General features: G+C 37.7%; 1 protein-coding gene across 3 annotated transcripts in view; it reads left to right on the plus strand.

The window, feature by feature from the left end:
* The window catches only part of ARHGEF10 (Rho guanine nucleotide exchange factor 10), a 115,321-nt gene that overhangs the window by 74,303 nt on the left and 18,717 nt on the right, over positions 1-22,301 (plus strand). For all 3 annotated transcript variants that reach the window (XM_072855140.1, XM_072855142.1, XM_072855141.1), the window contains 8 exons: positions 1,694-1,809; positions 3,481-3,608; positions 4,093-4,193; positions 5,442-5,563; positions 7,082-7,168; positions 8,534-8,757; positions 9,936-10,093; positions 20,869-21,011. In XM_072855140.1, the coding sequence (XP_072711241.1) occupies positions 1,694-1,809; positions 3,481-3,608; positions 4,093-4,193; positions 5,442-5,563; positions 7,082-7,168; positions 8,534-8,757; positions 9,936-10,093; positions 20,869-21,011 (1,079 nt within the window). The remainder of the gene's footprint in view (positions 1-1,693; positions 1,810-3,480; positions 3,609-4,092; positions 4,194-5,441; positions 5,564-7,081; positions 7,169-8,533; positions 8,758-9,935; positions 10,094-20,868; positions 21,012-22,301) is intronic.

Here is a 22,301-nt window from a genome sequence, read left to right on the forward strand (position 1 = left end):
GTCTTGAAATTTTATTCTCTTCAAGGTTTAAGGCAGACTCCTAGCTTGATATAGTGAATTGCATTAAAGAAAAACATCCAGTGATGGCCTCGATCTGTATGATGCCTCCAAATAGGAAAATGTCTTTAGAAAATACAGTCATTTTGATACATAACTGAGAATATACTAATGATTTAAGAAGAATTGTCTCGTGCCTATTTATTTTTCATGTTTATTCTGGCTTACGCTATGTTGATAGCTTTGTGTTTGGTTTGTTGCGTTTTGGCTTATACACTGGTCCCTGTAGCAGACTTAGGGAACAGAGGTGCTAGCAGTGCCTTGGCTGGCAGCTGTGCTGTGTCCAGCACCCATCTGCCCTGGCAGCCAGAGCAGGTGGCATGGCTCGCCTCCGTGCTCCTGATCTGGCTGCAGAGTGGGTAGCCAGCATTATATTTAGATCATGTTCTTGCCAACACAGGGTTGAAATCATTCTGCTCCAGGGGAGTTTGCTGCCCGCAGACTAGCTTCCAAAGGTGTGGTAAGGGTGAAGCATCCGTAGTTTGGATACTACACTGCGTGAGCTAAATAATCTGCAGGGGTTTCCTGGAAAGATAATCCAGCCTGGTTCCTGTCATTCAGCCAAAGGGAAACATGCTGACTCTGTACGAGTCAGGGTGGGGTTTTTTAGGGGAGAGGGAGAGTGTTTTTTCCCCAAGAATTAGATAGCCATTCTGCTCCTAACATCACGTCTGGGAGTCAGAGTGTATTAGCAGGGTTCTGCAAGCTTTATGCATTTAAATAGACAGCTTATCCTACTAATCAGAATACTGTTCTGAGTTAGGGTTAACTTATAACTTGTTGATGGTTAGGGCAAAATATTTCTGCTGCTGTTAAGATTTGTTGCTGACCTCAGTGCAGATCCTTTTTTCACTTAACCATGATTGCAATAAAATTTCAAGTGGGTCAGTGAAATTGCAGACTCGTGTTAGAGTTAGGGTGTGGATATATGATCCAGAACTGTCTTGTGATCTATTAAACAAATTTTGAGTTTTAAACCACCATAGTGAAGGCTACAAATAAATTTTTTTGCTTCATCACGTGACCAAAAGCAGCATTCACGAAGGATGTTTAAACTAAGGTGTAACAGCAAGTTTGCTGCTTCGTGCTAAGCAAAACTTCCTGTCAGTGAGAGATTTTGGGGCCAGTGAAGCTTTGATATTTGTCACAGTCCTAGTACGTGCTTCTTAAAACTACACATAATGCTCTCCGTCATACTAGATGAAGAAACTTGAATCTTAATTGTGACTACAAAAGGCAATGAGAAGGTGAGCTAAAAGGAAATGCCTACGGTAACGCCTGTACATGCAAAGCTAATGTGTGATAACATACTACTACCTATAATTTCCCAGATGCATTTCACAATTATCTGTCTGCTGGGACGTTAAAAGCACCTGGAGCAGTAAAGTGAAATATCGATGATACATATATAAATAAACCACTCTGATTTTCAGAAGTAATGAAGACCCTAGCTGCACATCGGTGCATTAGTTGTTTTTACAATCTAGAGAGAGTGTCACCAATTTTGATAAGCTTTAATTTTCATAGTGTTAAGAAATAGCAATATATGTTAATATTATCTTTATCATGCTTTCCTCCTTCAACTGAGAATTACATCTTTTTATTATATATAACCTTATGTTTTTATTCATTTTAGACAAGCTCTATATGGGACCAGGGCAACTGTACCATGATCTGCAGAACCTTTTACATGACTTGAATGTAGTTGGTCAAATTAGTCAATTAATATGCAGCCTTAAAGGAAACTATCAGGTAATAAATAAAGCTGGATTTATTTTTCAAATATGTTCCTGTTGCAAAGTAGCATAATTGTCTCTCCCTAGTATCTGTGCAAGACATTCTTTAGTTCTCTCTGTAAAGAGTGTAATAATTTTTACCTCTAGTAATTCATTTACTGTTAACTGTTTAGCATTGTAAGTAGATTACAGCTGTCTTTCTAATCTTGTTTTCCTTTATTGTTTTTAAGCGTAGGTGGATACTACAAGTGTCTACATTTGCTCAGTAGCTGATAAGCTTATATGGAAACAGAATTGCATTTTGATCTTAAGAATTGGATTCTTGCAGTTAGACAAGGTAGTAGGCGGATGGCTGTTTGGAGGAAGTTCTTGATGCCCATCCGAGCTCATAATCCTGGCTTTCAGGGGGAGCTGTACTTAAAACTGAGTGCAAATTACAAAAATATAAAAGGATTTTCAGAGGAATTTTGAAAGCAATTTGCTTTGGCTTTGTGCACATGCCTTTTATTTAGCTTATATTCTGGCAAAAAGATATAGTACTTTAATACCGAATTTCAGAATGAGTTCTCCACAGTCTTAAGACTTAAAAAAAATTGCTTTTTTGCCTTTTGTTTTATATGCTTTATGTATGCTTAGGCACAATTTTTAACTCCTACCTGCAACCACAGGCTGTAAGTATATATATATGTGTGTGTGTGCATATGTGTATGAAAGCCGAGTTTTTCTTGGGTTATCTTGCCTTCAGAGTCAAGGGCGTTAAATAAAACATAACGTTTTGTGAAAATATGTACTGTGAAGGAATTTTATGGAAACAGTACTTTTGGACAAAATTTCACAAGTATTTGAAGGTGAATTTCAGCTGCATTATTGGGAATCTGTATAGGACAGATACCATAAGACATTCACCCATTAACATGTACAAAACCTTTCTGCCTCTACTGCCAGAGCCAACTACATTTTGAAACTTAAAATTCAGTCAATGTTTCCAGAGATCTGTAAGATAATTAGAACAAATTAATTGAGGAATGAGGGCAGCTTCTCTATTTTTGAAGAAGACTTCAATTTTCATAAAATTCTGACTGTGGAAAATTAGTGTACTTTTGTGTATGAATACTCAGTACTATTGATGCTTTAAGTGTCACTCAGGTGTGCTTTTGCTCCCTGCAACTGAACACTCAGCTTGCAAAGGGTTATTGTTTCAGCATCCTACTTAAACAGATTCCAACTACAGAGACAGCTTTCATGGTGGCTCTGTAAACATTTTGGCTCAAAGATTTGAACAAAAACATACTGGCAGTATGATTTGTAGATGTTTTAATGAGATTTTCTTCAGAAACAGAATTTGTGAGTTCTGTATAACTGCTCATTGAAATAAAGTGAAAGGGTTGTGCATACACCTGATGCAAATTTACATTTCTTAATCTGACAAACGCTTGGGATTGTCATTTGTGTGTCATCAAACTGAGCAATGTGAGATTAAATCATCAGATAAAATATGTTAGCAAATTTTTTACAGATATTTTTGAAATGTGTTTACAAATATGGCTAAACTATCCATTATTAAAATGTGGACTAAATGAGGCCCCAGTACCAGGAATTGTTTGTTATATGCAGAGATCACCTTAGTTAGCCTGTTGGAAATAGGCCAGTAGGCTGGCGTTGAATCTTAGCTTTTTTAATTTTTCAGAACTTAAACCAATCTGTAGCCCATGACTGGACCTCAGGTTTACAAAAACTGATTTTGAAAAAAGAAGATGAAATCAGAGCGGCAGATCGCTGTAGAATTCAGCTGCAACTCCCAGGAAAACAGGACAAGTCAGTAGTAATCTTGATTACAAAACTTTCTAAATGGGCTTATGTATTAGGCATAGATGTACGAGGGAGGATTTGGGAATCTGTAGCTCTTCCCCCTCTTCTGTTTCCACAGTTAGCCTCTGACTTCTGTTCTAATGCCACAATGCTGGGAACTTGCATGTTCCAGGGCAGCTTTGTAGTTTTTCTCCCATTCCTCAACCCTGCATTCCAGATGCAAGAAGCACAAGAGGAACCGTGGCAGTGACAGCTAATAGGGAACAGCCACTGTTACATTCTTTCACCAAGGAGGGTGTTCTTCTCATACCATTTCATGTGAAGTGTAGGAAGACGGGCGTATGGCATATCATAGCCTGCATGCTCATATCGGAGCTGTGTCTTTGTCTAAGTATTGGAAAATAATGAAATTTCATCTTGCTTAGCATTTCTAGCCTAGGCTGTATCTCATACTCAATTACTTTAGAGTGGCTTTTTTTTTGTCTTGCAGGTCTGGGAGGCCCACTTTCTTTACAGCTGTGTTCAATACATTTACCCCTGCCATCAAACAGTCTTGGATCAACAATTTACAAATGGCTAAATTGGCCCTTGGTAATTCTTAGTTACTTGCATTTCCTATCAAGTTAAGATAGCTCTTAATGCACAGTGTAATTTTTTTTTTTTAGACAATTATTTTTTTGTGAAAATCTATCTGCAGATGTTAAAATTGCAATACAGTAAATAGTAGCGATTGTGTATCACTACAAAGTAATGATGTTATAGATAGGATGGGGGTTTCATTATGAAGGGATATTATTTCTACAGTATTTGAATGAAGTCTGTGGTAATAATTAGTAATTGTTATATCTAAATCAACAAGAATGAGATACACTACAGGACAGACAAGTAAGGAAGTTATTCTATTATAAATATATTTCTTGAGATCTTACAACCTTCTTATACTTTGAACTTCAGGTTCAAATTTCTCAGTTTCAGCCCTGAATGATTTTAGCTGAAATATCAGTGAAGCTGTTGGGTTCGGTTAGCTTTCTGAGCATGAAATAAAATTATGGGTGTAGTTTTAATATAATGCAATATTTCTGTAGTTGGATATGTATAAGTCAAGTTTTTTTTGGGGAGTTGCTTTTTTTTTTTAACATAAATCTGTAGTCTTTACTGGAGGGATTATCACAAACAAACCTGATCTAAGTGAGAGCAATAAAGAATGTGCTGTCCTGTGATGTTATTAGTCTCCTTTGTTTGCACAGGGGGTATAGGTTTCCAAAGATACCTGGGATTTTGAATGCCTGAGTTGAGAAACATTGAGAATATACACTTGCTAGAAAGCAGGTTTCACCAGCGCATCCTCAAAATACAGTGCTTTTATGGTATCTCACTGAAGGCAGGCAAAATAACAAAAACAAAAGAAGAGAGAATGGATGTCTCCATCATTCCAGGAGGAGGATCCTTATAATTATGATAAGTAGTAGTTGGTAGTGATGTTACTTGTATAGGCAGAGAAATGCTATTTGCAAAACAGATTTCCTAGAGTCTGAGGAGAGGTTTGATGTGCCTTTTTGTCTTTTAATAACCTACTGACAAGATCATTAAGAGAACACCCTTAACATTTTGCTAGTGTAAGGTGTTCTCTTTTTTTGCATTATCAATATGTATGTAATCTACTATATTGAATTTTTTGTTTGTAGTTTTACGTTGTCATTTATGCATATATGGCATAAGAGCAGCCTGATCAGTATTCACCAATCCGAAGAGAATTCTTTTCTGTTCCTGTAGAGAGGTGTAAGTGATTATTCAATGAAAGTATTGTGAGTTGTTTGTTGTCTGTTCTTTCCATTACAGCGGAGGATAACCTGTTAGGTTGGTTCTGTGTAGAAGATGATGGAAATCAAATCAAAAAGGAGAAACATCCTCTCCTTGTTAGACACATGCCAGTGATGATGGCCAAGCAACAGGAGTTTAAGGTGAACAGATTTTTTTACATGAGATTACAGTTGCTTTTTTTGTGTGATATAACTGCTAAAGAATACCATAGTGTAAATACATCTATTAGTTCTCTTGAGTTACTGTCTTGGTGTAAGACCAGTAGCAATGGAAGGTCCAAGAGGGTCACAGGAATGCAAAATACTGCAATCATTGAGGCACTAAGGAACACAGTGTTTACTTCTATATAGTATGATATTCACTTTCAGATGTAAGCTCATCACTCAATGAAAACAGAACTGCTGGGAATTTTGAATTGGTCATGAGGTTTCCAAGTGTTTGTTTGAGGCTCCAAAGTAACCTGCAGCTTGAAAAGTGCAGGAATCTGATCTCCATGATAGCTGTCCTGTACTGATGTAACTATGTTGAATACTCCTCAAATTCCTGATTTTCAGTAGTGCACAGAGAGCAATAGTTTTAAAATAATTGTAAAAATTCAGTTTTATGGGGTCTTATATAAAATGTAGTTCTGTTCTGAACAGTGATACAGAATCATCTTAATGATTCATTTCCTAAGGCAATATGTCAGTTTGAAGTCCTATTGACCACTGGCTTTAATGATGAAAATAAGTACAGCATGTCCAGACTAACAGGTGGAAGGGGAGGGTGCTGGATACTATTCTTTTCCTGTGCATCAACAGGATTTCTTATTGACCATCAGTCAGTTAGGCTTGTGCAAAAACACTAATGGAAATAAAATTGCATATGTATGGCCAGAATCTCAGTGTTAAATCAACATCATTGCATGGCTACTGCTTAAAGCAGTAAGTCTGCAGACCCTCGTTGCTAGGACAGCCTACACAGGAGGGAAATTCAGCTGACAGCTTCACTTCAAGTGTGAGTATACAGGCCTGGATGTTGGGGAACAAAAATTGCTAGCTGGAAATGCATTTGAAATGTGTAACAGTGTTAAATCAAGCCATTCCTATGATACTGGTTTTCAGAGCAGAGCCGTGGTTTACAGCATCCAAAGTCTACTGTAAGTGTCTGGTCTCCCATACAACCAGTCATTCTTGTCTTATTAAACAGTCAGCTTTTTCTGTATTGAAAACTTTCTGAAGTCACCACTGGTGAAATAACCAAGCTAATTTAATTTTTTGCAGAAACTTAAAATATTTGTGTTGCCATAGAGCTATGCATTTGTAAGTGCTGTAGGTCCATGCCAGGAGCCTTGAAGGCCCAGGCTCAGCTCCTGTAATTAGGTTACAACAGGATCTGCTTGTTTTGAAAGGAAAGTCCATAAATATTCTGTTGCCCTGTTGAGTTGAGTGATGGTCTTTGCCTTGGTCACCTCAGGAGAATATAGTGTGTGGCAGAGCCTGAGCTCTGGGCCAACTTTGCCAGTTTTGCAGGTGCCCACAGGAAGCTGGATGGACTAACTGACTTCTTGCCTTCTGTGATTCTTTGATATCCTTGAATGCTTTACTTAATTACAGACTAAATTAGGCAGAAACAGGCATATCTTTTTAATGTGGTAACTGTTCTCTTTTCCTTTGAAGATTGAATGTGCTGCTTATAATCCTGAACCGTACCTCTCTGGTGAAACCGAGTCAGATTCCTGTGCCATGGAACATGGTTTTCTTTGGGTAAGTGTAATCTTTAAAAGCTAAAAAGGGGGTTGTCTCCTGTTTCTCTTCATTGTTTTTTGTGACTCTTAGCAACATATGGATCTGAAATAAATTTTGGGTTGTTCTTTTCTCTCTCTTTTTTGTTTGTTTGTTTTAAGATGGACTTCTATAAAGGGTAGCTAGTAATTTTGTCCATGTGATCTTGCTGTTCTCTGTAGGGTGTCACTTATGTGTGTGTGATTTGTTAGTGTGGCACAGAACAAATTCCAAAGTGCTGAGCACATTCAGAAGTGAGTTATGTGCTAATGTATAATGAGGGCTGCTGAAACCCATATGAGCTCACACTGTCCTATGGTCTGTTTCCATATTTTAAAAATGTTTTAGCCGTAAATAATCTGTTTAAGTCTGTACAAAGGGAAAAAACTATTCTGGCATATTGTTATGATGCCAAATATGCAGATATTCCAGCAGACAAAGTGAGATAGCCAATACTTGTTTTTTTAAAAAAACCTAATGATTCCAGTAGCTTTTCTTGATACTACAGTACTGAAATTTTAAGGAAACCCTTGTGAATTAAAAGTAGAAGTTAGAAATAGCTTTTGTCAGTGGTCTTTTTCAAGGTGACCCGTATAATTTCTTTTTGTCGTTGCTATTTGTAAACAGTCATCACAAATATATGGCAATAAAATCTTTCTACTGCCCCATAACGTTCTTTCTTTCTCTTTGCTATGTTTTTTCATTTCATATAAACATAAAAGAGTTACTATATATAAACACTTACTGCTGCTTGGACAGACTTTTTTTTTACTCTTCCCAGTTCCCTAAAATTTACAGATTTGTGGACATATTGATGATACTTAGTTCTGGATCAGGGAGAAGTTTAGGATCCTGCATCAGCAAGTTTACAAAAGGGATTATATTAATAATCCCTCTTTCTGTTGGGACAGAGCATTTGTTACTGTGCAAAGGACAGGCCTCAGCTATATTATCTGTTTTAAGAGATTCTGAGATAACTTAGAACAGCGGTTATTAAAATAATATATTACACACGTACTTACTGTGATTGCATTACATTATGTATATACATACAAGTCAGACATTGGAATAGGCCATAATATTCCTCCTTTCAAAAAAGAAAGAACTGTTTTTGTGAGTATACAAGGGAATTTTGTGTATATAATATTTCAAAAACTCTTGTATTTGTGCTGAATTATTTTCTTGTTTATGTCTAATGCATGAAAACTCATATTCACACATATAACTTGAGGTGCACTCTTCAATTAACATTCCAGTCGTTCCTCCTTGTTAATGCTGATCTTCCTGGAGACAAGTATCAGTCTTGGTCTTGGTCTTTTTTTTTTTTCTTTCCTCTTTCCAACTCAGATTGGCAGTTGTACTAATCAGATGGGCCAGATTGCAATAGTCTCATTTCAAAGCTCCAGCCCCAAGGTTATTGAGTGCTTCAATGTGGAATCACGGATTCTCTGCATGGTCTACATACCAGAGGAGGGGAAACCAAAAGAGCAAAATAAGGCTCTCGACTCTGAAAATGTTCTTGCAAAAGCTTCTAATGTGCCTACTATTTGCCTTGGCATGGAAGAAGGAAGGTGATTCTCATTTTCAGTGTACTGTGTATGATTTATTCATTAGGTTTACTATTCTATAGCAAAATTGTGTGAGATACTTCCAAGAAAATGTTTTCTTGCTAAAAAAATATCCATGTGATATCCTAGTGACCTCAACTTATCCTTTCCACCTAAATCAAGGGAAAAATACACTCTCCATGATTTTAAAATACACTGTGTAGTATTTGAAATTAAAATAAAGCGTATCTTTGAAGGAGGATGAATTCATCATACATCATATCTGAAAAATATAAATATTACTTTTGTAATGTTATAACATAATCTTTAGGTATTGGAAATTTTTCAGAATGACGAGGTGTTAATGAGGAACCCATTAACCTTCTACAGTGTGATGTTGTGCAGGATTTGTCATGCGAATAAATAATATTGCTGTTTACTATTGACATGAATTATTTTGCTCTGTTTGAACCGATGACCTTACTGAGTCATTACTTGATTTATATTGAAGAACAAAGTTATGTTTTCTAAACTTACACATCAGTAAGCAAACAGATCTTGTTATAGCTAGTGAGGGTGTAAATATGTAACTACATGTGATTTTTGAAGGTATTTCTAATCGGTATAAATGAAGGAGAACAAAATTCTCCAAGGAAAATACTATGTTTCCAGAAATTCCAACATCTAATTTTACTTATTATCTTTGTTTGTGAAGTGCAATCAATTCCAGATTTAACTATTAAATATTCCTAACATACCCATGGTAATAATCTGTAGGAATGGTGGGAATTTTAAGCGTAATTGATGTCTGGTAGTGAGTTTTTCTTCTCTTTTCCCTAGTTCTCCAGGTAATACTTAATCCTTTTTTTTTTTTTTTTTTAAACTATTGGAAAGTTTTGGATAGGCTCATAATAAGGACTTCGAGCAGGATTTTTATTATGTCTCTTTGTTGAATAAATGTTTCTCCAGACAAGGTAATATGAAAAGTGTTGCCATATGTCAATGTTAAGTAATTGCGAATTGTCTACATAGACATTTTGGAGGGTCAAAATACTCCTTTCCAAACTCATCTTCCTATGAATGGAAGAAGAAAATCTTTTTTTCCTCCAATGTTTTATTCTAAACCTCTTTTGTGCATATTCTAATAAGAACTAAATAACACATAATTTTACACGTTTATTTTTTCTTGCTTCTTTTTATAGCATTTCTATTTACAAAAGTTGCCAAGGCTCAAAGAAAATTCGACTTCAACACTTCTTCACTCCTGAAAAATCAACTGTTATGAGCTTAACATATATGTCTCAATACTTGTTTGCTGGCTTGGTAAATGGAAATATCTCAATCTACACAAAAGCAGAAGGTAATGTAGTGAGATGATTTGATAACATCCTGAGGAACTCGCATGTTAGTATATTTTGGCAGTAGTTTTCCACTATTATATTTTCCAAAAATTCTCTGTAAAACTGCTGAACTAAGGTTACTACACTTTTCAGTACTTCTGAAAAGACTTGTTTTCTGTTTTTGAAGTATAGTAGAAACTTTGATGCTGTTCCCACTTTTGCCATACGATACATATGAAAGCTGATTTGTGCCCCTTAGCTTAAACCCTAAGGTCATCAGTGTTACAAGAGTCCAGAAGTTTATGTGATAACAGGCAGGATACTGTATTTTACACAGCACAATGCTAATTCCACTCAACTATCCAGTATTGGTGTTTATGAAAGACAAAAATTCCCTATTGCTAGAGATTCCTGTATATCTCTTTTGAAATGACAACTCCATTTTTACTGTACAGGTAGGAGAAGTCTTTCCTATGTGTGTGGCTCATGTATTTCACAATAGGACTCCTTTTTCCATTAGCATCCCAGTTGGTTGTTTTGTATCTAGCTAAGTAAATTGGCTAAAATAATCTGAGTAAAGGAGAATGCCAGCTAATTCTTCTGAAACAGAACTGTCTTCTCCACAGCTGGTTCGGGTGCTTGTCTGCGTACTTCCAGTACATCTCTCTAACTTTCCTGCAGTACTGCACACATATATAGCTAATTCAGTTCAAAATCAGCAAGGCTTTACTCAGAGTTTGAAACCTGACTATTTAAGTGAGATGTTAGCACAGAGACACCTAACCTTGCAAAATTGCAGAGCCAGCAGAGATCTGGTGTACCTTATTAGTGTGAGCTGCATAATGATGGTTGTCATACTTCTCCAGTGAGGTGGGCCCTGTAAACAGTGCAGTTGCATTTGTGTGGCACTATACCTTGGCTACTAAATCCTGCCAGTGTATAACTGAGGAGCCAAACTCAGTATCTTGAATCTTGGAACAAATTATATGCCCAGTGTTAGATCATATAAAGACTTACTTTGGGAAAGGTACAGGATACTATTTTATTTTTTTTTCTAAGCAACGAAGAATCTGAAAAAAGTGTTGGGAAAGAGATTTCCTTTCACCAGTTGTTGCCTTCAACCCAGTGGGTTTCCTGTTGAGCTGTTGTCTCTGATCAGAAGCCAGACATTAGATTTCAGTTCCCTTCAAAAAAAAATTTTTTTTTTTTTACTACTGAATAGCAAATTTTTCTTTGTTTTGGAGGCACAGGAGTGAGGCCTTGATCCTAGTCTCATAACATGATTTTTGATGTTTCAGTTTTTGTATGTAGCTGGGTGGGGTAGTAAAGTGAATGTGTCATCTTCTCTGAAAGGAATCGGTGTATTTAAGCTGTTTTAAGACTGCAATTGCTGTCGCCCAACTTCTTCCAGAAAAGACCACTTCAAAAACAGGAGTGGCATCCTTGGCATTATAGTTAAGAAAGGATGCATGGGTTGTATATCTACAGAGGATGTTAAGGGTGTGGCAGAGCTGTTAACCAGACTGAATTACATTATGAGCTGGAGGTTATGTTGTATTGACGAGGATCATAGTGTCCCCTGTTTATTTTCCTCTGAAGACATCAGTTTTGTGCAGCTAGATATTCATAGAGCCTGTGGCAGGGTATTTCAGGATCGCTGAAGCTCTGAGATGGGAACTATGCATTCAGGTTTTTCTAATTCATCTTGTTCCTTTCCTTACAGTTTGGTCTGTGTGTGTTATTTCAGTTCTCCATGCCTCGTGAAAGTTGTGCGAATCAGCTGCTCCCATGTTAGCCTTCCTATTCCTTATAGTTGGCTGCTGTGGTCATGTGAGGCAGGCAGCCCTGGAGGGGTGTTTTTATGAGCACTGACCTATTTTACCAAACAAAGGAATCCAAGCGGTGAAATGAGAGGGAGGGGGAATGCAGCCTCTGAAGAGCTTTGTGCAATTCATCAGGGTCGCCTTCTGTTCTACAGAGGGGGTTACTTTCCAGCCATGCACTTCAACTTGGATTTCGGTTTAGCAGCATAAAGGAGATGAAAGATTTAAAAGTGAACGTGAAATATGGTCACTGCATTACAAGGCACCTTGATTTGAAGCCTGAGAAGGACAAATGCTATGGGATGCACAGGTAAAATGGTTGTGCAGCCTGTTGTGGGACTCCATGAGTGAAAAGGGGTAGTCTGTCTTCTAGGATGAAAATCCACATTGCAGCCTCTATTAGAGTTGTGATCCTTGTGTCTTCCTCTCTGGGCAGAAAGTAGAGTGGATCAGTTAAGTCACTGAAGCTCGATGCCTTTATGTATGTAGTCAAAGACCCATGACTTCTGTCACTTGGTTTTCAGTACCCAAATAGCTCTAATTTCTCCTGTTGTTTTCAGATGGCTCAATGCATGTAAATATCCAGCTTGTTTACAAACAACAAGTGCTCTCTTCTGACTTTCTTCACAAGAGAACTTTGTCAGATTGACAGCATCCAGAGTACTCTCTGGCTGCAGAAAGTCTTTTCTTGAAGTAATTTAAAATGGAAACTAAGAAGTATGTGTAGCAAACCAAGGAACATATGCCATGTTAGTGGGAGAGTTGAAGGTGCACAGTGAGATTTCTTTCTTTATGGAGGGTAGCCATGTTTTACTGGGACACCTCTGTATCTGTGTATTTTCACTTACGAGTTAAAAAGTACTTAAGCCTGAATGTATTTGAACATAAATTAAAAGCAAAGTCAATGAGGCTCTGATACCATAAAATCTAATCAGTTCTTAAATGTGAGCTAACATGGTGATCTGTGGAAATGTCACAGAAAGACTAGGATGTAGGTCAGCTAATATGTTAATCCTAAAAACAGGAGCCCTGATAATTATCCTCAATAATCCTTTTTTATGTGGGTGAGAAGACTAGTTTGGGGACCCATGAAACAGCTAATGCATTAAATGCTATTATATATAGGAATGGTAGTGATGGAGATTTTAAAGTTTCTGACACCTTGTGTATTGGGAACTTGTTTACAGTGCTATTGACTTTTGCACAGTTATCAGTCTGAAATATTGTGTATTTAGTGTTTGCATCAGGCTGAATTATTAGGAATATTTCCAGGCAAAACACTTCTAGATGAGGTTAAGGAAAAAGTACATTGTATTGTCTTTGTTTAAAAAACATAACAAAACCCCTTTGTGATGATTGCAGACGGCCCAGCAGATGTGTTTTCTGAGTGATGTAATAGCAAAAAAGGTCAGCACGTGTTTGACTTCCATTCACAAAAGTATCTTAGGAAAGGGAAATCACAATCTTCATATAATATAGGTGTATTGTTCCTGCTATACTGTAGTCAGTTCCAGCTACTTCCTGTCTTCTAGACATTGATATACATTTCCTTTCCATAAAGTCCTGTAAAGAGTATGGAGAGAAACAGGAAAAAGAAAATAAAAACTCAGAATGATTGTGGCAAAGAGTAGAAGAATTAATGTATTAGTAGTTTCAGAAAGAGGTTGGTTAAGGTGAGAGAACAGATGCACAAAAAAGACACGCTGCTTTGATTGCAATGGCTATCCTTTCGGCACATGATGGGTGTGTGCAGCCTCTCACTCGTGTGTACAGCACCCATGGCGAGCCCTTGCACGCTCACCCCTACAATTAAATTCACAGCACTCAGTATGCTCGGTGATCCTTCCCCGCTGCTCAGCACTGGTGAGGCAACACTTGGAGTGTTGGGTCCAGTTTCTGGGCTCAGTATGAGCTCTCAGTACGAGACAGACAAGGACATACTGGAGAGAGTCCAGCACAAGGCCATTCAGATGATGAAGGGACTGGAGCATCTCTCCTGTGAGGAAGGCTGAGAGAGCTGGGACTGTTGAGCCTGGAGAAGAGAAGGCTCAGGGGGATCTCATCAATGTCTATAAATACCTGAAGGGAGGGTGGAAGGAGGATGGAGCCAGGCTCTTTTCAGTGGTGCCCAGTGACAGGACCAGAGGCAGTGGGCAACAAACTGAACATCAGAAAACACTGTTACTGTGAGGGCGACTGAGCATTGGCACAGGTTGCCCAGAGAGGTTGTATAGTCTCCATCCTTGGAGATTTTCAGAAGCTGTCTGGACGCAGTCCTGAGCAGCCAGCACTAGGTGGCCCTGCTTGAGCGGGGGGGGGGGGGGAGGTGGACCAGATGATCCCTAGAGGTCCTTTCCAACCTCAACCATTCTGTGACGCTGTGAGTAGAGAAATGTCCAAACAAACCAGTAAGAAATTGAAACAAGGCATTTCTTAATGTCATCCTACTTCTAGGTGCCACTGAGCTAGAGAAATGCCACTTGTGATTCACAGTGCAGAACTTGCACCTATGGTCTGTTCCTTAAGCTGAGGATTAATCACGGCTAAGGCACTAGGCTCTCAGCTGAAGAGATCTCTATCTTATCAAATGATTATTTAATAAACTTTTGCTCTCTTGCCTCTCACCCAGTCTTTAACTCTTTTTTTTCAAGAGTGGCTCAACTTTAACATGAAGAAGGGATTGGGAGTACTGCAGTTGCCACTCCCAGTGGCCCTTGCCTGGGTGGCTAGAGATCTCTTCTGGAAGCCCGAAGATACTGATGTGAATCTTCTTTTGCCATAGAGAGGACTGAGCCCACACACCCATAAGAGGAAGCCGCCTGCATGTTTTAATGAAAGCTGTATTTTCTAGTAGGTTTCTGCAGAGCCTGTTCCCATAGGTGTACGCTGCTAGGTTCTGGCCCTGAAGTTTACAAAAGGAAGAAAATCTCAACTTTGAGGATTGTAATTGAACGTGAAGCAAGAACAGCAGCTGAGGCAGTTCTGGCCATGCAAAGAACAGAAGTTTACATTCTTCATAGAGACTTCACTGGTAAAAACTTAGGCAGCTCTGAAGTTGGTCAAGAGTTTTGACAACTTAGCTGTCCAAAGAGGCCTTATGACACTAATCAGTGACTTTTCAGAGGATTAATATCAAGGAAAAGGGCCAAAAGTGAAAGGAAATATACGAGTAAGGGGAAACAGTTACAACAGTGAAGGGTTAGCAGGTCCATTCATTAGCAAGATACCTTGATCAATTTGGTGAGACAATTGTGTGCTTTGACAAATGCAGGAAAGGAGGAATATGTGGAATGTAAAGCACTGATGTCAAACTTCACTTGCTTGCACTGCTCCAGTGTGTCTGAAGAGTGTGGTTCTGGCATGTGATTGCCACTTAAAGTAGATGTGGTGAGAGGTATTGCTTTGAAAAGTAAGGAATAGTATTAAGCTGTCAGGGAGAGGACTAGAGCAGTGATATTGAAAAAGAAATAAATACTGTTGTCTTGACTGTGTTATCACTGTTAGCAGGATCACCTAATACTTGTTACCAGGAATATGTTGACATTGCTGTCAGCCTTATTTGCATATCTCATGCTGGGACTTCCAGCGCCACCCCTCCCTATAATTTCAGATAGACCTCTGTCAGCTATTTAGCATGAAGAATTTGCATATGTAGGAAAAAATTACTATATGCATGTGTAGCACATGTGTAATTAAATTCCTAGTTACATGTTGTTTAGAAGAGCAGACCTGAGTCTCTCGGCTTCTTTCCAAGTGATGAGAAATGTGCTAAACTTTTTACTTCTGTAGTTACCATCTCACTCCTCAGCAGTGCTGGGTTTATGTACCATGTGATGGAAAAAATGTTTGTGCTCCACTGCACAAATTAACCAACAACCACTGTTCCCAGGGCTGTGTTGGCAGCTCTGCTGAAATCATCAATAGTGCTGCTTAAGCAGGAGAGGAAGCTACCAACAAAAAACCATGTTCAGTTCAGCTTGACTGAAAGCATAAAGGAAGGGAAAACTACTACAAACTTTAAAAAGACTTTATGAGGAGATAACCTAATAAAATGTAGTTTATCTCCTCATAAAGTCTTTTTAAAAGTTTATATAGTTTATCTCATATGAAGACTTGAGAGCACCAACAAATTATATTTAAAATCCTAAATATTAGTAAAGTATTAATAAATTAAATAGTAAGAAGAAACTTATTTTTATGAATTAATGTAAAATAATATTACTTTCCTTCCTTGGGTTTTATGGAAACAAACCACAGAAAGATAAAATAGCCAACATTCTGTCCTATAAAATGAACATTGTTTTAAAACTTTTCCTGTCTGATTAAATTTGAGTTAATAGAAGGATAACTGATTTCTGAAATTCATAAAAATCACAAGACTAATAACAAAATGCAGTAGTGGAAATAATGTCCTTATACATTAAAGTCTTAGAAATATTTTAGGAGCATAAGATACCTTACTTTGATGTAGCTAAACAGCCTGATACGAGCATTGCAAGATACTGTTCAGCATTGGGGTATACACTATGCCACATAACTATTGGAGAAATATAACTTACAGAGGGTACTACAAAAAGTGGCACAACACAGATCTATTAGTGCATAGACACAATAGTCCTTAAAAACTGTGTTCTCATGTTTTAAATATTCATCTAATATGCAAATATCAGAAGTTATGACATCTTATTTCTAGAAGCCCTGATATTTGCTTTTATATTTGAACCTGTTCTCAGATTTTGTAGACGCATCTCATTCCTGTAAATAGCTGTACCCGCAATTCATATAGATGCCTATATTCTATTACAGTAATGTTATAGATACTGCCAGAGGCTGTCACATCTTGTGTACTAGGTGTTTGGTGTATCTATAGGGAGAGTCTATACCTGCTTTCATGTGGACAATTTAAGATTCCAGTCAATTAAAACTTGCGAATACAGTAATCTTTGTGTGTTAATACTTACGTGGACTTCTCTCACAAAGCAGAAGGGAAACCCCTATCTCTTCTCCCGGTTTCCTTCCGGTCTCCACAGGTGTCAGGCTTTGATCTTGTATTTGTTCAGGGTGCAGACAACTGATTTGTCCACATACAGACTAGCCTCTGGTTATAGGATATATGTACTGCATATTGCTTCTCATTTGGTAATCTATATGCTTACCTCATAGGTAGAAGAAGACTTTATTTATTGTCTGTGGCTTTTCAGCATTCTAGAGCCAATGATGACCATAAAATGTTCCTAAAACTAAAACAATGCTTATTTAGAGAACAGAAACAAGGCATTGACAGAACAGAATTTTAAGACAAGCCACACTTCTGTGGGCGCTCCTGTAGGTATTCTCCAGCCAGGTCTCCAGGAGCTGCATTATATACGTTTCCACTGCTTATTTTTCTTTTGCTCAATTCCTGCTTTTCAGAAAATAGTTTGCTGGGCTCCTTGCACTGGCTTTGTCCTATTGTATGCCTTGAGATTTTGTTGGCCAAAGTTTTCTCAGCTACTATGTCTTGCTTCTTTTCTTTTTTCTTAGGAAAAAAAATGAATGTATTGAATCAGTAACTAACCAAGGATTTATAACATCAAATGAAGCCATTCTGTATCTTTTGCAAGTGCTGTGCCTAATTTTAAATACATGGATAGTGCCAGTTGTTGGACCTGTTTATATAAGTATGGCTTGAATCTGCAGGTGTTTACACAAGTAGAATAGAGATAATACTTCTTTTCACTTAGATTTTAGAAGCAATGAACTTTGGATCAGACAGATAATATGAAATAGCTGATGTCAAACATGAAGTCTGTGCAGGCAGGTGTTGAATAGGGTCTGCTGAGATCTGGAGAGAGAGGCAGAGAGACTATTATGTTTTCTTAAAAGTGTGATTTTGATAGTCTTGAAACAACTTGTGAACTAGACACAGACTTGCTAAGTAATTTTGGCGATGGGCAATAAAATTCTTGGTCAGCAAAACGAAGTAGTGATCTTGCTTTTAGCCAGCAGCCTGTGGTTAAAGCATTTACAGAAGTACATTGGATTACTAGGCCTAATCCCTTGCCTTGCTTGAGAGGATTTGTACCCATGCTTCCAATGCTCAAGAGATTTCCCTGGCTGCTACAAAATAAGAGGAGAGAGATGCACAGTGCTTAATTTCTCCTCCTGGTGCCATTCCACTTTGTATAATTAATTAAGCATTCACTGAGGCAGGGACCAGAACACAGCTGACCCATCGTTTAAATACGGCCCTAATTACCAGACTAGAGAGTCTCCCCCTGCCCTTTTTTTCCCCTCATCTGTCTCAGATGCTGTCTGATCTGGAAGACAGCAATGTTTGCAGGAAGAAATCAAAAAGTACTACAGAACAGCTTTATCACATGGCTAGGGTATCTGGGTAGAGTGATGGCTCTGGATTTTTCCTGGGCCAATATATCAAGTGGGGTTGCAGTTTCTTTGCATGAAGTCATGGTAACGTGAAAGACATCAGGTCTCTGTCTCACCTTTTTCATATGTCCAATCCCACTGTACTCTTAAAGCTAACTGAATTGTTAAGTGCTGTGCTAACAGCACCAACAGAAAATGGTTTTGTGAGAACTGAGTTTTGATACACACATTTGTTGAATCAAATATTCATAACGTTGGCGGTATTCATAATATTGGTAATCTTGAATTCACCTTCTTACCTTGCAGTAAGTTGTTCTAGAATTTTTATTTTGCAATAGACATCTACCTGACACCAGTACTAATTTTCCTTTTCACTCAAAACTATTACAAATGCTAGATAATAATTTTAAATAAGACTTGATCAAAATTAATAAAATGGCTTAATGCTTAGCCATCTGAGGAGTTGCATGGAAGTTGAGGGCATAAAGATCCATATTAAAACAAAAAATCTTAGATGCTTGAAATGAAATTTAAGCAAAATTTAAATCTGAGTTCCACAGTTGAGATCCTGAAAAATCCCTATTCACCTGTCACTTCAGTATCAGCTATGCTTTATATATAGAATAATGTATAGCTTGAATGTATGTAAGAGAAAGAGCTGTTGAGTTCAGTGAATGGTTTTGTCTGTACATTAACGTGTTTTTCAGTGTGAAAATATAACTACAGAAGAAAAGATAGCTTCTTGCTCAGCATATCTGCTCTTTGCCCAAATTCATAGTCTTTATCCTTCAGAAGAGATAGTAAGAATATTCTAGAATTATGCTGGTTTTATCTCTCAAAAGGAAACATGAGGGTGCTACATACTGGATGCTGTTACGACTTCTGCAGTCAGCATAACTTATGCAATGAAAGTCAGGATACGCACACGTGTGCAGCTCTGCTCTCTGAAGGCTTTGTACCGAAATGCCTGCAGTGGTTAAAGCATTCATAGGGTATGGGCAACCTCCTCTTAAGAATTTAATTTGAGGATAATGTGGTTGCTAGCAAATGAAAACTTTTCCAGAAGTTTATTACTAATGGTACATATGAGTCACGAAGAACACGGAGTGACTTTGACATCGCTGGGAGAGTTTGCAGGCTAATAACTGGAAACACTCTTCTCACTTGCAAACTAAAATTATGAAAATTATTTTGACGGCCTGAAACGAAATGTCATTTTTACAAAGATGCTTTCAGAGGAGAGCCACATCCTGAGAATGACTCAGCGAAGGTTGTATCATTCAGATGGCAGAAGCAATGAGAAGTACTCCAGAGCTGAGGCTTCTCGTTATTGTTGTTGCTGCTGTTATTGTGAAGGAGGAAATTTCGTACCCCTTTATCTAAGCAGATAATAAAAGATGCACTTGTTATTGGGGGAAAAAGAAAAAAGTTGTACTTAAGTGCTTGCCTAAAGATGTGTTTACCTTGGTCTCATCCATCAAAATTTGAGCGGTTACTGAGTTGAAAGTGGTGTCAGTAAAGTAGACAACTTTTCTGCAGCTTATGCAAGAAGAAGGCTTTAAAGTGAGGAAATGGGGCCTCTGACATATTTTATCTCAATGTTAAAACAGATACTTTAACAGATTTTGATATTATTACTAAAGCATACTGGATAGAAATGCAATCTTTGAGACTTTATGTTCAATGAGTGCTTACAATAGAAATAAACTAATATAAAAGTATTAAAATTATTATTTACATATTTAGTATGTCAAATTGTATGCATAAAAGACACAGCTACAACTATTTCAAGAAGCCCATATTGCTAGCTCTTAAATTTGGAGAGACATAATCTACTATCCTTGTTTCAAAGAGATGGCAAGTGAGAGTGACCAGAGCCGTAAGTGGCAGCATGCAGTTTTTATTAGAAGGTCTCTGAATAATTGATTGTGCCACATACACATGCATGATGTAATTTGGATCTGCTAAATGCAGTCCACAGAAAACACTGTGGATTATAGTTGGGAGAAAACATAGGAAAAGTGAAGATATGACACAAAATTAAGTTTTAATTTATTTTTAAAAAGAATTTCCTTCTTAAATGAAGCATCTAGTAGCAGGAAGTCCATTCCATCAACATGCTCTTAGAGAGTCATCTGAGCTCATTAGAACCTACAGTAAAAATCTTGCTGACTACTTTTCACAGGAAAGATGATTCTGTCCTAGTTGGAAATTGATTCATCTTGAAATAGATCGGTTGTGAGCTCCTTCTGAGTTGGAGAAAATTATATCAGCTGTGGTTTTCTGACTGGGTTTCCTCTGGAAAGGAAAGCAGTTGTATCAGAACAGCAATGTGGGATTCCTTGTTTATCAATTAATCCAGATAAAGTTTGTTCAGTTAACAAATATATGAGTGTTTGGTTTTGGTTTTTCCCCTTAATGTTGTATTACCCTTACAAACTTACCCTAGAAGCTAAAATTAAATATATGTAAATCACAGTGTAGCTTGAAGTGGCAACTTGCAGAGATTCGAGCAGTAGGCTTGTGAGAGAGCATTTTCAAAACTGTTTTAAAACAAAGATTACCATTCTGTTGTATATAACCTTTCTTCTTCTTTTTTCTTGAAGATGGGACGTGGAACACAGAACCTCAGAAGATAGTTAAACTGGGGGTTCTGCCTGTTAGAAGTCTGCTTGTGATGGAGGAGACCATTTGGGCTGCATGTGGTGGACAAATTTTTATAATCAGTACTGTGACACATTCCATAGAGGTAAACACTTTTAAAAGCATTGCTCACATACTATGCTACGGGGTATAAGTGGTGACATTTTAAATGTTAAAATCTGTTTAAGAAGCTTTACGATTCAGGAAGCTTTTAATGAAATATGGCTTCATTTCTCTTAAATCCCACTCCCTGCAGTTTGAAATTCTGCCGTGATGTTCTCTGCTGATATCTCGTTAGACCTAGGTTGGCTTCTGTTTTCCCCCAGGTTTCATAAGGTGCTTGGAACCCATAGAGTATTTGGAGCAAGAGGTTTGCTTAAAAATGGGATTTGAGGAAAGGCAGCAAAGAATTGGGTGCCTGTAGGAATTGCCTGTTAATTCCAGAAGAAGGTTTAATTGAGACTGCCTCTGCATAGTTAGATGTTATTTGTACCTTGTGATGATTTCATAATATATTTCTTCAGAGTTTTGCTTCTCAGTGGCCTACAAAAATTTGCTTTCCATAAGGACATTTTCCAATGAATAATCATACAAAAGTCAGTTTTTCTGGAAGGAGAGAAGAGTGTTAAGGATTTCAAGCTCATATTTGTGACCACATTTTCCAGAAAGCATTAAGCCCTCATTTCTGTCAAAATTGCAGCCTCCACCAAAAGAATGTCTTGGCGGTCTTAAGTTTAGAGTTGATGAAGCTTTAGGAATTAAGCTTCTCCTTCAACCTACAATACAGTTACACTGAGTTGCATGATGTTTACAGCCATGAAGTTCTTTCAGACAGGAATCATGATGAGCTCACAGCCTCCTTCTTTGTGTGCTTTGTAGCTGCTTTTTTGTTTCATTGATGATCGTGTTTTCTCCCAACAATCGTCTGTTTGGTACAATTGATTCTGTGAGTCATTGTCATGGGTTTGCAGGGAAATAGCTAACATCCTAATTTCCTCTGTCTTTATCTGTGCTTTCTGCGTGATTTGTTTCATCCAAGTAGATGCTCGGATCTTGTATTTTCCTACTTTGTTTTTCTTTAAGTCTTGTTTTGTTGATAGTTTGAATGGTATGATGAGGGAAAGATTTTGGAAGAGTGATTTGGATAGGTGATTGAAATGATCTTTTGTTAGCTTCATTGGCGGGGGGCAGGGTAGCCTCTGAGTTACCTGGTTACTGTCCTACAGACTTTGAAGATGAATCTCTCTGATTCTCACCAAGAAATACATAGCAACGGTAAGAGATCACAGCCAGATTGTTCCTGTGTGAGGTTGGTTACGTACAGCTAGATCTCTGTAAATAAAGTTTGGCAATTCTGGCCTAATACTATCACAAAGCTCTTCCTAGATCAGGTGGT

This window comes from Ciconia boyciana, chromosome 3 (assembly GCF_034638445.1).
Source record: "Ciconia boyciana chromosome 3, ASM3463844v1, whole genome shotgun sequence".
Taxonomy (NCBI): domain Eukaryota; kingdom Metazoa; phylum Chordata; class Aves; order Ciconiiformes; family Ciconiidae; genus Ciconia; species Ciconia boyciana.